This window comes from Myripristis murdjan, chromosome 21, assembly GCF_902150065.1.
Source record: "Myripristis murdjan chromosome 21, fMyrMur1.1, whole genome shotgun sequence".
Taxonomy (NCBI): domain Eukaryota; kingdom Metazoa; phylum Chordata; class Actinopteri; order Holocentriformes; family Holocentridae; genus Myripristis; species Myripristis murdjan.
Genome location: NC_044000.1, coordinates 21,691,317 through 21,706,189, shown reverse-complemented (window position 1 = coordinate 21,706,189; position 14,873 = coordinate 21,691,317). Strand labels below are relative to the sequence as shown.

At 41.1% G+C, this 14,873-nt stretch overlaps 1 protein-coding gene across 2 annotated transcripts in view; it reads right to left on the bottom strand.

Annotated features, from left to right (window-relative positions):
- dachd (dachshund d) overlaps positions 1 to 14,873 on the bottom strand; it is a 91,808-nt gene that overhangs the window by 37,910 nt on the left and 39,025 nt on the right. For both annotated transcript variants that reach the window (XM_030081419.1, XM_030081420.1), the window contains exon 2: positions 5,042 to 5,157. In XM_030081419.1, coding sequence (XP_029937279.1) covers positions 5,042 to 5,157 — 116 coding nt within the window. The remainder of the gene's footprint in view (positions 1 to 5,041; positions 5,158 to 14,873) is intronic.

Here is a 14,873-nt window from a genome sequence, read left to right as displayed (position 1 = left end):
GACACATGGCAACAAAAACAGAGATGTACCCATTAGTGGAATCACTCATATCCACAATACAGTATATCACCTGCCCTTTTACCGCGACTGCTTACACTTGATATGCAGGTTTGCCTTACGTTTGACGTAGAACAAGGCAATGCCTGCGTTTATCATCACTTAGCTGTCACATCTCCGTGATGGGACTCAAGAGCAGCTATTAGCCATGCATCTGAGGGGAGACACGAGTACAAGGAGAGGTAGAAATCGAACATGTGGCTCTAATAGATACATACGAGCATGCGCACACACACACATGTACACACGCAAGAACACACCGGCCTGGGCACCCTCTCCTCTCGTCCCCAGCTGATAGGCAGATGGCGAGAGTCACTCTGAGCCGCTGACATGGAGGTGCATATAATTTAAAGCCTTGTTTGCATCTTAAAATACATCAGTACCATATTGACATACAGTATACATCATGTCAGAGTGGGCCCTCTCGTTTGCAATGGGCCCTGGCTGCTGTTCCATATGCATAGGCAGCGCAAGAGGAAAAAAAAAAAAGCCATTGCCTCATAAGAAGGTGATACTTCTTCACATAATGAATGTGGCCTCTGCCCAGTCTGAAGGTCAGCCTTCATTTGTGTATAATGGGCAAGAGTCAACTGTTTTCCAAATGAGACGTATGCAGAACAGACTGCCGAGTAAATATTGAAATCACCTCTGGGTTGTTTGTGTGATAAATTCCCCCCACAAATCAGGTGCCGCTCAAAGGAGTGCTGCAGTGGAGCCTTCTGATGCTCTAAGTTTGGCTGTGAGCACACTAGAGGTTATTACACTGCAGGCTATATGTAACCTCTCAGTTGCCGCTTTATAGTTGCCCGGGGAAAATAGTAAAAACATAAAATAATAATAATAATAATAATAATAATAATAATAATAATAATAATAATAGAGAATAAAATAAAAATGCACAAAAGAAGCTAACAGGTTTTGATTGGATGTATGTTCCATTAGTAAATAAAGGCTAAGCAATTGATTTGTTCTATTGTGAAACAGCTGGAATGATCACTTCTCCATTTTTCATCTATCATTCTGCTCTAGTCTCCACCCTGCCTTTGACTAAGTGACACACTCCATAAATCGAAGTCTTTGTTCTGATAATTGTTTCATTTCACCGGATCAATTGTCACATCCACATAACACATACCTCAATACTGCGGACGTAATAAGGAAGCCAGGGAGATGTTGGCGCCCAGCAACAAGTTTATTAAGCCACTAGAAGTCTAAACGTCAACAAGACCAATCCCACTCAATGCTAATCTGCATTCATTACTATGCAAACAAAACAATCCTGCCTCATATATTCTTTCAAAGTCACCTTTAGATTCAGACACTTGTCTCATATAGACGCACAGCCAAGTCTGAATCCTTGTGGCCACAAAACAAACAGCGCATTGAGGCTGCATGTAGAGAGAGCCACACCAGTCAAAGAACAGAAAAGGGAACATTTCAACAAATAGAGAATAGCATGGCACTGTCACATGGGGAGCACAAAACAGCAAATAACAGAGACAAGGTCTGATGGTAGCCCTTGGAGCAGCTGTCATATTAAATAATAATGAAGGATCTATTAATATGCAAAGGAAGCAGCAGCCGACTGGCTTAACGCTGTCATGCCTCTGCATATTGTCAGGATCTTCATCATTAATTAACATGCTAGCTGCCCCATACCTGCGCCAATGTCAGAACATTCTTACAACAAACACCCCAATGCCTGTGCCCTCCGCAACTAACTAGTATAATTAAATTAAAATCAGATTAACTTCACATCAGCACACAAAAGACTGACTTTTACGGCTTTCTTGAGCCGTGATAAAAAATTACCAGTGCTTATCTGTTGTGTTCCTTTTCTGCCTCTGTTAGGGAGTGCACCATGGGCAACAATGAAAACACACTTTATTTATCGGCCACGCAGGATAAGTAGGGGAGAGACACTCCATGTCAATGAGTATGGCCGCCTAATTTTATGCATGGACTGGTGGCAGCACAGCAATGACAAACTGGGGTTGGGAACAACGCGACTCTTAGGTACACTGCACCACTTGAACTGTGCTATTCACATCATGACAAATTTAGTATCAATTACAGAGCGCACTAACCTTATGACAAGCAGTGGACTGGAAGAGGAGGGGTAGAGGCGCAGGGAAATGATACTAAATTACCTAGTGTATAGTGGATCTATTCTGAAGCAGGTTGAAGTGGCACAGGATTAGATGATCCACTCCTGACAGTGACGTGCTAATTGTACATCAAAAGAACAGTAAATATTAAATGGCTCACATGCCATCTACTTGTAAAAAGAACCAGCACTCACAAGAATTGGCATCTACATACTTCTAAGCCAGAATCACACAGCACTGGAAAATATTGTCTTTATCTGTAAAGTACAGGATGCACCCTGGTAAGACGTAGGTGACATTCATTTCTCTAATGGTAAATGCAGTACTCCTGCGTTATTCAAAAGGTTGAAGCCATATCCAGGACATAAATGAATTATATTGAAGCTGCTGCTTAAGTAGTGGCCAGAGTGTGAGTGGAGGCCCTCTCCACTTTAAAGGAGATGTCATCTCAGTGTGGTGTCAGTCCACAGCAAATAATCCGATTTGGGGGCCAATCTGCCTGTAATGCATCAGCAACTGGAAAGGCTCCAGAGCAACCCCCCCGGGGGCATGAACACAGGCATGCGCGCATGCAGACACATACACACACGTGCACGCACATGCACACAGTCAAGCACATACACACGTAGACAGACACATACACATACACATACACATGCTTTCACATACACACATAAAGGGTATTTCCTTAAATGGAAACCTAAGCATATTAAGATGTCCTTTCCTAAATGGAACTGGTGTCAAGGGCAAAGATACATATGTTAACAATGTGTTTCACATAGGCCTCTCTGGTCCTGTTAGAGTGTGAAGAACACATCTTTCCAGTGCATTGAATGTGGTGATTGATTTTAATATCAGACTAATATCTAAAAACCTCAACAAAGTTTGCATGACAGAATCACAACAAACAAAACCCCTAAAATAGAATAAATATCACAAATAAATATCACAGTGTGTGAACTACACTGGCATTGGTTCTGTCAGCTCAAGCTTCCCTTGGAAGACAAGGAGATTGTGTTATTGAACAATTCCTTGTTATTTTGTGCATGAAATCATAAATTGAGAATTTTTGCCAAAAATCGGCTGAATAGAGTCAGCTGCTCTGGGGTGATGGGGGGTCTGGCTAATCGGGGGGAGCACCAGCAGGTAGTTCATTTGCAAATCTAGCACCAGGAGAGAAATGACATGCTGCTGTGAACAAAACATTTCATGGAGTGTTTCGCTCTTTCTCTTGAGCCGAAATTAAATGGTGCAGTGACTTTTTTCGAGGATACTGGGTCTTGGAATAACGTTAAAGCCTCAGGAAGAGCCATCAGTCCTTATTCTGTCTGACTGTGCATGAGCTAATTCATCTGAAAATGTTCTAATATGACATGACATGACGGGGGTAACGATTTAAGACAGTTTCTAGATGTCAGTTTTTATCATCAATCAATAAATTTGGACAAGAGTGGGAAGATCAATTAGTCGCCTACTTAGATGCCAACTTATGTGTGGTCAATTATACATCATTATTAATCTGTCAAAATCTGTAACTTCCATGACATTTATTATCTCATACTGTAATCAAAACAATAAATGGTTTAATTATAATACAGAAATTGGTGTAAAAGTTCTGGCTCACCACAGTTAGGGAGCTTGAGGCAGTTATGAGAGGACCAAAAACCTCAATTACTTTATCTCTGTCCCCTGAATACCCTGACTAAATGTCAAGATCATAGAGTCCCTCTGGGCTTAAAGGGGATGATATCAAAAGGCTTTTCTGTTGCTTTATGTTCCACTAAATAACACTGGTCTTTCTCATCATTGTCCTTCTCTGTGTTCACTGCGGCCTTTAAGTTCTCCTTCCACACTAAGGCACAGATAGCCGGTGACCTCACTCCATTCCCAGAGTTCAAAGCACTGGCCTGTGAGCCTTCATTGTTCTGAATCGTAAGGATGGCCCAATCTGTGTGTAATACTGAATTTCAAACACCTCACAGATGCTGCTTTGCTGCCTCTTGGAAGAAAAAAAAAAAAAAGAAAGAAAAAAAAAAAAAAAACACTCCCTCCCTATCTTTACAGAGATGGAAAAAAATGTGAGCAGAGGTAGGATGTTTTTCAAGTCTGTTAAAATTGCTCCAGCAGACTTGTACACTGAGGAACACCAGGAAAACCAGCTGTGGTGTATTATCTCTTTGTAGAAGAGTGCCGTTAATGGTTGGTTAAATACAATATGTACTGTAAATGAAATGAGCATTCAAAGAGACCTTTTCAACAGTACAATATCATTAAAGACATATGAAGGGGAGCAAAATATGCAAATCAGCACACTTACAGCCACCGACATCAAAGCAGTCACAATGAAACCAGCCACAAATAGAACAAAAGCATTAGCTGCAATAAGACTTGGCCCTGAGGTAAGTTAGGGCACAAACGGTTGTTGTTGATTCTTGTGGCGATAAGCTTGCTTTAGCATCACCACTGCCTATGTACATACACCAGTGGAGTGGATTTAATCGCGCTAATTAGAATGCACTCAAGGCAAAATGCAACATCTACTGGAATAATCTGAGAGAAAATATCTCCACTTCAATTTATTCTCCCCCTCTTCGTTTCCGCGGGTTGAGCAGAGGATCTGTTTTTGGTAAACGAGTGAGCGGCTGGTGTCTGGTGGTTGGGTGCATGTGTCACTTTGGTCTGGTTGCCATTTCGAAGACAAGCTGCAGGGAGGCCACTGGTAGGGAGGCTATGTATGTGTGTGTGTGTGTTTGTGTGTGAGAGTGAGAGAGTGAAAGAAAAAGAGAGAGAGGCTGAGAAACCAAGACAGAGAGTGGGACAAAGCCATAGCAACAGTGAGAGAGGAAGAGAGAGCTAGAGGCCGAGACAAACCGTACCTGTGGGTGGGATCATGCCGGGGGACATGAGACCAGGGACTGAGTGAGGCATGATGTGGGGGTTCTCTGGTGATGTCACGCTCTGGGTCCTCTTCGGAGGCCTGCCCGGTCTGGAGCTGAAACACCCAGCAGAGAAGGAGAAGAGCGAGGGTGAGCGGCACGGAGAAACACTGGAGACTGGCAGAGGGGGAGGGTGTGTGTATGTGTGTGTGTGTGTGTGTGTGTGTGTGGGTGGGGGTGTTAACATTTGGACCACTCCAGAATGCAATTCCATTCCAAAGAGCTAACATGTACTGTAAATAAATTTCTTTTCAAGGACAGTTGCTTTCTGCAGCTCAACATAATAGACTTCCATAACTAATTAGATTACACGGTGAATTCATTTCCTTTATTGAAGATCAACCACTTTTTGATGCATAATTCATAACCCGTACCTCGTTACCTGTTCCTCCGTATTAATATCCCCACACTATTTGAATTGCCTCGTTTGCATATGCTAAAATCCAGTACGCGGCCCTCGGCCTGGAAATTACATGTTAACTTGTTATAATTATTGCAGTCAGGCCACTATTGATTTATGAGACTTTTAAAAACCAAATATGTGTAGTTCTGGTAATGAATGATATTTTAAGGTTCTTCAGGAAATTAAAAGGCAATGGCTGCCTTAGGAAATGTTCTGCTTGCTTGATTTAATGCGTGCCTTAGCTGGAAGGTGGTGTGACAGAGTGATTCAGACCTGTTGGACGGTTCTGATGGGGGAGTTTTATTACACCAAACGAGGGGCACAGATCCAGCCATGATAAATGACTGTGCCACCTTACTGTGGAGGAGAAAAGGCCTTCAAAACTGATACACCCCTGAATTTCCACACATCTTACTCATTCACTTATTAATACAGCTTCGAGTTGCAATCAATACCTACTTCGCTGGCTTATAGTTACAAGGAAAAGCCTATGGGGTGAAAGAGATGCAATGAGCATATAATCAAGGAGCCCAGATTCTATAGAGGTATATTCTTTATGAACAAGGAGCTGGGTGTCTTTGCTGAAGATGAATTACGGTGTCATGACACTGGTGACATATTGGCTTCATGCATTATTTCAGATACAATAGTCCATTTTAAGCTTTACCGGGCAACTCACGTCTTCCTAATATGAACTGAGTTTCAATCCATCTTTAAAACATCAAAAATACAACACTGACCACATCGTTAAAATAATCACACGTACCATAATTCTGTTAAATCAGGTCACAAAACTGTTATTCTATTACGCTTTTTACCTGCTTGTTTCTATTCTATTCAGAGTGGCAGGGGACTGGAGTGCACTGGGAGGAACACAGGGAAACATCCTGGACAGATCACCAGTCCATCACACACAAAACACACACTCACACAGTCATTCACACCGATACACATTTTAGAGCCTCCAACCCACCTGATTTGCATGTCTTCGGACTGTAGGAGGAAACCCACATGCAAACTCCACAAAGAAAAAAAAAAAAAAAAAAAAAAAACAGGACCAGAAATAGAACCTGGCAGGCTAACCACTGCACTGCTCCACAAAAGACTGTTCAGGTTAATTATGATTCCCTTGATATAGCATGAAATACTGAGACAATAAGATTATCGTGTCACTGTCAGTCACTGGACTTACAATTTCTGTCCGGAGAGTGAAGTGCAGAGGCTGTACTATAATATCTATCTCGCAATAAATATGCATAACTAAATAGGCACTAATTATTTCTGTGTGCTTAATGCATTGCTGTGGTCCCTTGTATCATAAAATGTTATTTTATTGCATAAAATTGCAACTGTTTTCAAATGTTACAATCTGTCTGTTGTGTGTTTTCCTACCACATACGGCGCTCTGAAACTATTTCAATGTGGTCGCACCCTCAGTGAAAACTCCATGAGTTGTGGTGCACTATGCAAAATCATGGGGTCGACTGAAGTGAGTTTATTTGATTCAGGCAGATGATGAGAACAACGTAGAGTCAAACATCAAATTTCTACTTAATTCATTTTTTGTCAGTTTAGTCTAAATGGGTCTCCCCTCATTCAATCATCAGCAATTTTTCATAGTGCCCCTTTAAGCTTTATTTTTTAAACTCTTTATTATAGTTTTTGGATTATTTTTATAAGTATGGCTTGCACTGGGTTTTATCCACCAATTCATGTTCAACTGACCATGTGCAGTACACCGCACAGCTATTTGTGTTATGGAATGTAACACTATTTGTATTACATTCCACTTGTTTCCTGTTTGTCTCCACAGGGCAATGCAGTGTTTTAGTTCAGATATCATACAGTCTTAGTAGTTGAATTTATTCAGCCGTGTCTTTATGTGAGGTTTATTTACCTCAGTGTTGCTAATAGAGTGCACTCGCTGTATCTGTCTGAATGTGCTGACACGCTCATATACCAGCTCTGGAGGTTTTAGGACTAAAAGCAGACCTTCATCCAACTGTGTCCCTTTGGAGGGAAAATACACAAATGATAGAATGATAGAAAGGAGGAGTGTGAGAAAGAGGGAGAGAGAGAGCGAGAGTGAGAGAGAGAGAGAGAGAGAGAAATGAGTGCCCGCACAACCTAGGAACGTCTGGAAATGTAATTCCTATTTCTATAGAAGCACCTCTTTGATCTTATGAGAGGGAGAGATCGCAGACAGTTTTGCTGTCATCACTTTCACTTGTACTCTGGCTGAATTATTTATGAAAGACCTCAATAGAGGGCATGTGATGGGTAAAAGGCTTTTTACCAACAATACTAAAAGCAAAAAAAAGCCCTCAAATGGACAAAAAAATGTCATATCAACTTTAGATCGCGTCAAAGGATCTGAACCCAGGTACAAAGACCCAGTTAAGCAGAGGTAATGTTTAGATAGGCTGCTGGAGAATCTGTCTATGTGTTTAAAGGATAGCATTTCAGCCAAACTGTAGACAACATAACACTGGCCAACCATGAAAGCAATACACCGACTGAATGGGAGCTTTGAACTGAGGAACCTCGGAGCAACAGGGATGCCTTTCAGAAGTGAATCTTATTGTCTCATTTCCTTATGACTTAGAATTTGTACCAATGTATTACATTGTTTAAAAGAGGGCGTGCCACGGCTATATTCTTCTTTTATTCAACACAATGTCAGTCCTCAACAATATGTGATCCAATTCCATTGAAGACATTGCATTGCACTGAGGCGTGCATACTAACATCAATGCAGATCTGCATTGGTCAGAGCCATCCAGGCTAATAAGCTCGGTCCAGAGAGGAACTCAACCTGGCCTCAAACAAAAGAGCCAGGCTATTTATCAAGCAGCAGATGCTGATTCCCTAAATAGCCTGGCACAGAAACTGCTCCAAACTAGGCCATTATTGCAGAAAAAGATAGCACAACTGGATTTATGATTGGAATTTTGGTTGGTACTTCTCGTCTCTTATCCTCTGCCTTTTTCCATCTTCTCATCTTTTTTTATTTTTTCCGTCTCCTCTGTCTTCTGTTCTATTCTTTGAAATGTTTCAGAAAAAAAAGTAGCGCTGAAGTTTATGTTGGGATTATTTGGATAATGATATTTCTATATTGGAGGTCAATCATCAAACAATTATATTCCTGCCTTTATTTATGTTTATACTAAAGATATTCAGGGGCCTCATATCTCTGGCTTCAATTAAGGAAACAAAATAGGCCCCACCAGCCCTGGGCCAGGGGCCACAAATATGTTACACATCTATTCTCTCTTTTTTGTTTTGCTGCCATGGTGAAAAGAAAATAGTGGTGAACTTTCCCTGAACCAGACTTCCTTTAATGGCCCGGCTGTGTGTTGACCCAGCAGAGTCGGCTGGAACCTGATACTATCCAACACACTACGCTGCACAGGCAATCAGATTACACTGGGCCCAACAATACACTCCACACGGGTCCAATTTCAACACTACAATGCAATAAAAGCACAATAATTAAATTCATGTTCTCACCCCATTTACAGGAAGCCAACACGAGGTGATACGTATAATAAGAGGTAAAATATCACATCAGATATCTGTGGGGTTTTTGATCTCATGGCAAAATTCTGACATCTCACTATCAGACTCTTTTCTGTCGACGGAAGCAGTGACCGAGATCTTATTACCCAGAAAGCCGTTAATGCAGTGATTATGATCTGTTATAAATCAATTGAAACCACAAATGTAATGTTTAGCCCAAGCGAGCACACTCTCCCTAACTGGATTTGGTTACACACAAAAATCATCTGCTCCTCCCATCTTCGGATATCTTTAGGAATTCAACCTGGTAATGTCAATAGTGACTCTTGGTTTGCAGAGAAAAGGCATAATATTATTTCCTGTTGGCTCTGATTGAGCCATTAACCTTTTATCTCAGTCTTTTGTTTGACGTTTCTAAAAGGTAAGGATGAAGATATTTATTCCATTTCCGCCCAGTCGGCCAAAACAAGCGAGTGAATCATTCCGTCTGGGGCTTGTGTAAACAAAAGGCCTCTCCAGGTCTCTGCCAATCAGGCCTTATAAAATATTAACCCAATGTCATTGCCCTTTTAAAATCTCTCACCTAGAATTCCCTAATTGTTCCTTTTCTTTATCTCTGCAGTGCAGCGAGTAAATAAATTAACAAAATAGCTTTTATCGCCCTGAGTAACCTTTTAACTGAAGGATTATCTGGGGTTTATTTTTCATTTCTCTCACAGCGATAGCAGAGCATGCCCCATTGATTGGTTTGCTGAGGTGGTGACCAGCCATGAAAACAAGGTCCTATTGATAAAACAAAGCAGCTCCTTACCTTTTAAGTGCCAGGTCAGGCAGAAATTCAGAGGCCTCAGACCATGAGGGGCCTGAATATGCTGAGTTTATGTATTTTTTTGGTTTGGTTCAATCAAACGGTTTAACAACATGCATGCAACTCTCCTGGGAGGTTATCTGTGTTTGTTGAAAGGCAGGGTTAACATGGCTGTGGTATATTACTACCAATTTAAAATCCCACAGATAAGATAGTGGTGTGGGCTGAGGGGAGAGAGATGAAATGTTTAACTTTAATTCTAAAAAATGAATTATTTCAGAAAACAACAAGAGCAGATGTTTGTTTTCTTTGTTTGAAAAAAAAAAAAAAACAGGTGCTAATGTCAATGAAGTGATAATAGATATGAAAAAAAAAAAAAACACTGCTTACACAACAGTGTCATTTCTTTCAAAATAGCCATAGTGTGTTCATTAATTCACATCACCAAGCATCCTAGTATGGCGGCAGTCCATGCAAACTAATAAATGAGGAACCCAGAAGTACCAAACGTTCTGCCATTATGTCACATCATCTAAATGCATTTGCATACAATAAAGATTATGGGAGTTTGAATTTATAGTTGAAGTTAAAGTTTTACTTCCTTTTATTCATCAGAAATTTCTGCATAAAGAACACAACATATATTGAATTATTACTACAACACTTTGATGAAGTTTCATCACACCCCAGTATAGTGTGAAGTATCTTTAGCCTTCTTTTAGCTGCCTGACTGACATGACCCTGGCTCTCAAAGACACCAGTCAGTGGATACAATAGTCATGGATACACAGCAGTAAGAATTTTTGAAAAAAAAAAAAAAAAGTCATATGAAAAAATAAAACTACTTTAAAGTGACTGGAATATATGTTGCCTTCAACAAAAACAGTAGATGTATATTTCCTGCTGACCTTGGCAGTCTACTGGTTGTGATGATCATAATCTCTCAGAGACTCACAGCGTGATACATGGGAATGTTTTCACTCATCCATCTTTTTCATGCATCCATCTATCCTAACCCTCATCTTGTGTCTGTATTTGCATTGAGCCTATTCTTGGATTATCTCAATCAGTTTCCCCTTGCACCTGTCAAACACTGCCTCGCACAGGTAGCCACATCGCCCTTATCTGATCTAGATAGCTGGATTACAGCGAGTTTGTGAGTGCGAGCACACTAAATAGAAAAAAGGAAAACACACACACACACTTTTATTTATTAGCAGTAGCAACAGCTGCATCCGCCTGCAAACTGTGAACCTTTGTTACGGAACAATATATCACAGATCAAATGGTGTGAAATCAAAGGCGGGAGAGAGTTAGCATCAATCCCACTAAAACCCCTTTTAAAGTGCTGTCTGTGCTCTGATCCCTGTGTGGACCAATGTGCAGGGTAGAGATCAGTAGTAGTTGGGAGAGTGGGTGCCTTCCTGGTGCCTTTGTCTGGGCTCAGGCCTGATTAGAACCACGCTGGGCGAGACCATCAGATCGTCTGATGGTACAGAGGAACTTGGAGCCAGTCACGCTCCTTCCTCTGTCTTCAAGCTTCTGTCATGAAACCGCAGCCAGGCTTGCGGAGAAAGCCGCTGTACAGTAGCTACAAAGAGTTTACCCCAGTAATCACATTCTATTAGAGCCGTTTGAAGCCTCTCAGCTGTGAAATAGAATCTAAAAAAGATCTAAAACACGATAAATTGCTGATTATTCCCATGCATCATTAATGTTAAAAGCTGATTTCATAATTGTATGTCCCGTAACTATGGAGTCTTAGATTGTTTAGTATCACATCGACACACTCTGATAATGAGTAAGCAGACTTTCTACATCACGGGAATTGATGAGGAAAGCCTAATTGGTTGACTTTTTCCATGCCTAATGGATGATTCTCTTAATTAAAAAGATACTGTACCAAATGTTAGAAATCAGATAGTGCTTAAAGTAAATGCAGTTAATCAAATGTATGAGAATGAACAGTTCCAGGAAAGCCTAAATGAGATTGGTAGATATGATTTTGCTCCAATATTTATTAATTGCAAGTGCCTTTGGTTAGCAAAACAGAACAGGTCTTATCTTCAAACTGCGAGGAAATTTCATCTAACCACTCTCACTGATCTCTCTTTTTCATGAACTGCGATGCATATGAAACAAGTCTTCAAAACAAGGCTTTAAAAACTTACCCAGTCAGGGTGCCTTTGAGGATATTTAATTAAAATCTAATCCTGCATTCATTAAGGCTCACATAAATTAAGCTGTCATTCATAAGATTTATGGATTCTCATTTGCATATTGCATACAATTCATCAATTACTCAAGTATGAAAGGAGCGCATTTCCCTTGGAGCTGCCTGCTAGCCTGCCAACATTTGAAATGAGAGAAAGAGCACGACTGTCAGGCATTCACTGCAAACTTTTCCCCACAATGTCTGTGCACTGATTAATCTCATTTTCTAGGCATCCCTTACAAGATTGTACACAGTCCAGCTGCACTTTTCAATTATTTCTCCTGTCCTCTCAACTAACTTTGAAAGCAGGATGGGCTAAATGTGGACTGGGGGCTACTTTAGTCTTTATGTATATAACATGTCTTTTTGCCAGGGTAATCATAAATTAGAGAGAAGGGTTTTAGAGATCCTAATGGAAGGGAAATGTAGTAATTTTATTGCAAATCCCATCAGGCAAATATTCTGCATGCTATAATAGCATATTTCCTGTCACATTTAGAGAGGGCTACATCCAGCAGGCATTCTGACAGAGGGAGAAAGAGCGAGGAAAAGATAGGGGGGAGGGTGGATGGATGAGAGAGAGTGGCAGAGAGAAAACAAGAGAGAGGGGGAGAAGCTTACTGCTAAACACATAAAAACTCCCTTTTTGGACGTGGAGGCTATGGGAAACACAGTATGGAGTAAGTGCTTAAACCAAGCGGAGCGTGAACGCATCTAAGATAAAAGGTCAGGCAAAAACAAACAGACCACTCGCGAGGACGAATGGAATTAATTGACTCATTAATATGCATGGCTAATAAAGCTCAAAATCCTAAAACAAAAATCATTGTCAACCATTCCCTTTTAATGGCTCTTATTTTCAGCTTGAGGAGAGCCAGTCTACAGGGTGTATCAATCTTAGGAGGGGTGGAGTTCTTCCACCAAACAGGCTTGGGGTAACCTCGGTGTTGTATGCTCATGTCCTCCCCAGCAGACAAAGGCAGAGTTGTTCTGGTGGAGGGATTAATTGAGAATTAATCCCAGTTTCTGGCAGTGGAACAGACCGACAGTTAGAAGTGAAAGTCATCCTGAAGGGTAGTTAATTGGTTCCCCATAGCAAAAGCTTTGGAGAACAGAAATCAAGCTGCATTTTCATTAATCCGCCCTATTGTTTAGTGAAATTGTTGTGGAGAGTGACTTCAGATGGAGTCAATAGTTAAGGCTTTTAATTTGCTTTTAGTTCTGCCAGTGGGGTGACAATTAACAAACCCCAAAGAACAATAGCTGTGAAAATAATGCGTTCGATTGACTCTAAAATGACTCTGAAATCAAAAACCGATAAGCAATTAATATACTGTACTCCACAAATGATAAGTACCTCCACCATACTTAGTGATCTCCCTCTCTTTCTCTCTCTCTCTCTCTCTTTCTCTCTCTCGCATGTTCTCTCTCTGTATCTCTCTCTCACCACTCAAGCTTTTGAACTTTAGGAATAGCACGACCAGATTGTCGGATGTGATTAATTTCAGGTCTAAATGGACACAACAGACAGAAAGGGTGATGTAATCATAACATGAGGAGACAGAGTGACTAACAGCAGAGATGGAAGAGAGTGGACGAGACAGAATATATGGACAGAGAGAGAGAGAGAGAGAGAGAGAGAGAGAGAGAGGTAAAGTAGCAGACATGTAGACAGAAAGACAGAACCACTCGCAGACAAACACACTCCAAGTTCAAGCTAAACAGGAAGACCATGGTGATTAGCATTAATTGCACTGAGGATTGCAATCCTGTGTGAAACATTAAACAAAAATTATCTACTGTTTATTCACTTTTTCCTGATTTTCTTTTTTTCAATAATTAATGAAAAGTAAATACTTGGAGGAGTCCAAAAATGATCTGGGGAGGAAAAGAGATGTTTACATAATCAGAAAAATGTTCTTGTCTTCTCTCTCTCTCTTGCTCTCTCTCTCTCTCTCACTCTGTATACATGGAAAGGTTATGGCTCGGGCCTGTTTCTCACTGTTTCCCCATCAGAAGTAACAGTGTCTGTTCCCCTGAGTGTCGGCTGCTGTGAGAGTGTTTGCATATTTAGATACAAGCAGCCCTGTTTATGCAGCCTCACTCTCGGCTGCTCAAGTTCACTCCAACGCAAACCCTGATCAATTTGGCCAGCTGTGCTTTAAACGCTGTTTACAACAATAACATCACAGCTAACAGAGCACAGCGTAGCATGCAAGCATGCACGCGCACACAGAAACACGCATACACACAACGAAAAAACACACGCAAACACTCACACCTTCCCAGAGAGAGGGAGAGAGAGAGACCGAGAGTGAGGGGAAGAGAGAGAGAGGCGGCAGAAGGAACCCCCAGCCTGCACATTCCCAGACGAGCATTTGTACTGAGTTAAAGAGGAATCAAAGCCTGACTCCTCTGCAAGACGCGGAAGAATTGGATTCCGTCTGTGTACATCTCTGTGATCCTTCCGGAAGAATCTCTGACTGTGCTCACAGGGAATGCAAGCAAAGAGAGAAAATAATAGGAACTCAAACTCGAGTCCCGCCCTGAAGTGGGGCAAATTGAAGGTGGCATGTACCAGTTAAGGCTTTATTCCCGATGAGTGATTGGCATCAAGTGCAAAATGAAACAGCAGCCAGGCTAAAATCCCCCAAACACATGACAATTACTTTAGACAAGCTTTAGCGTGTTTCACAAATAAGTGAGGCTCTTTTTCTCTATTCTGGGCGAGCTGTGACTTTATTCCTTAAAACTCCAGATTTCTCTTAAAAGCTTCATAAGGCAGAGAGAGAGAGAAAAAAAAAACTCCATTTAAGCCTGGCAGGAG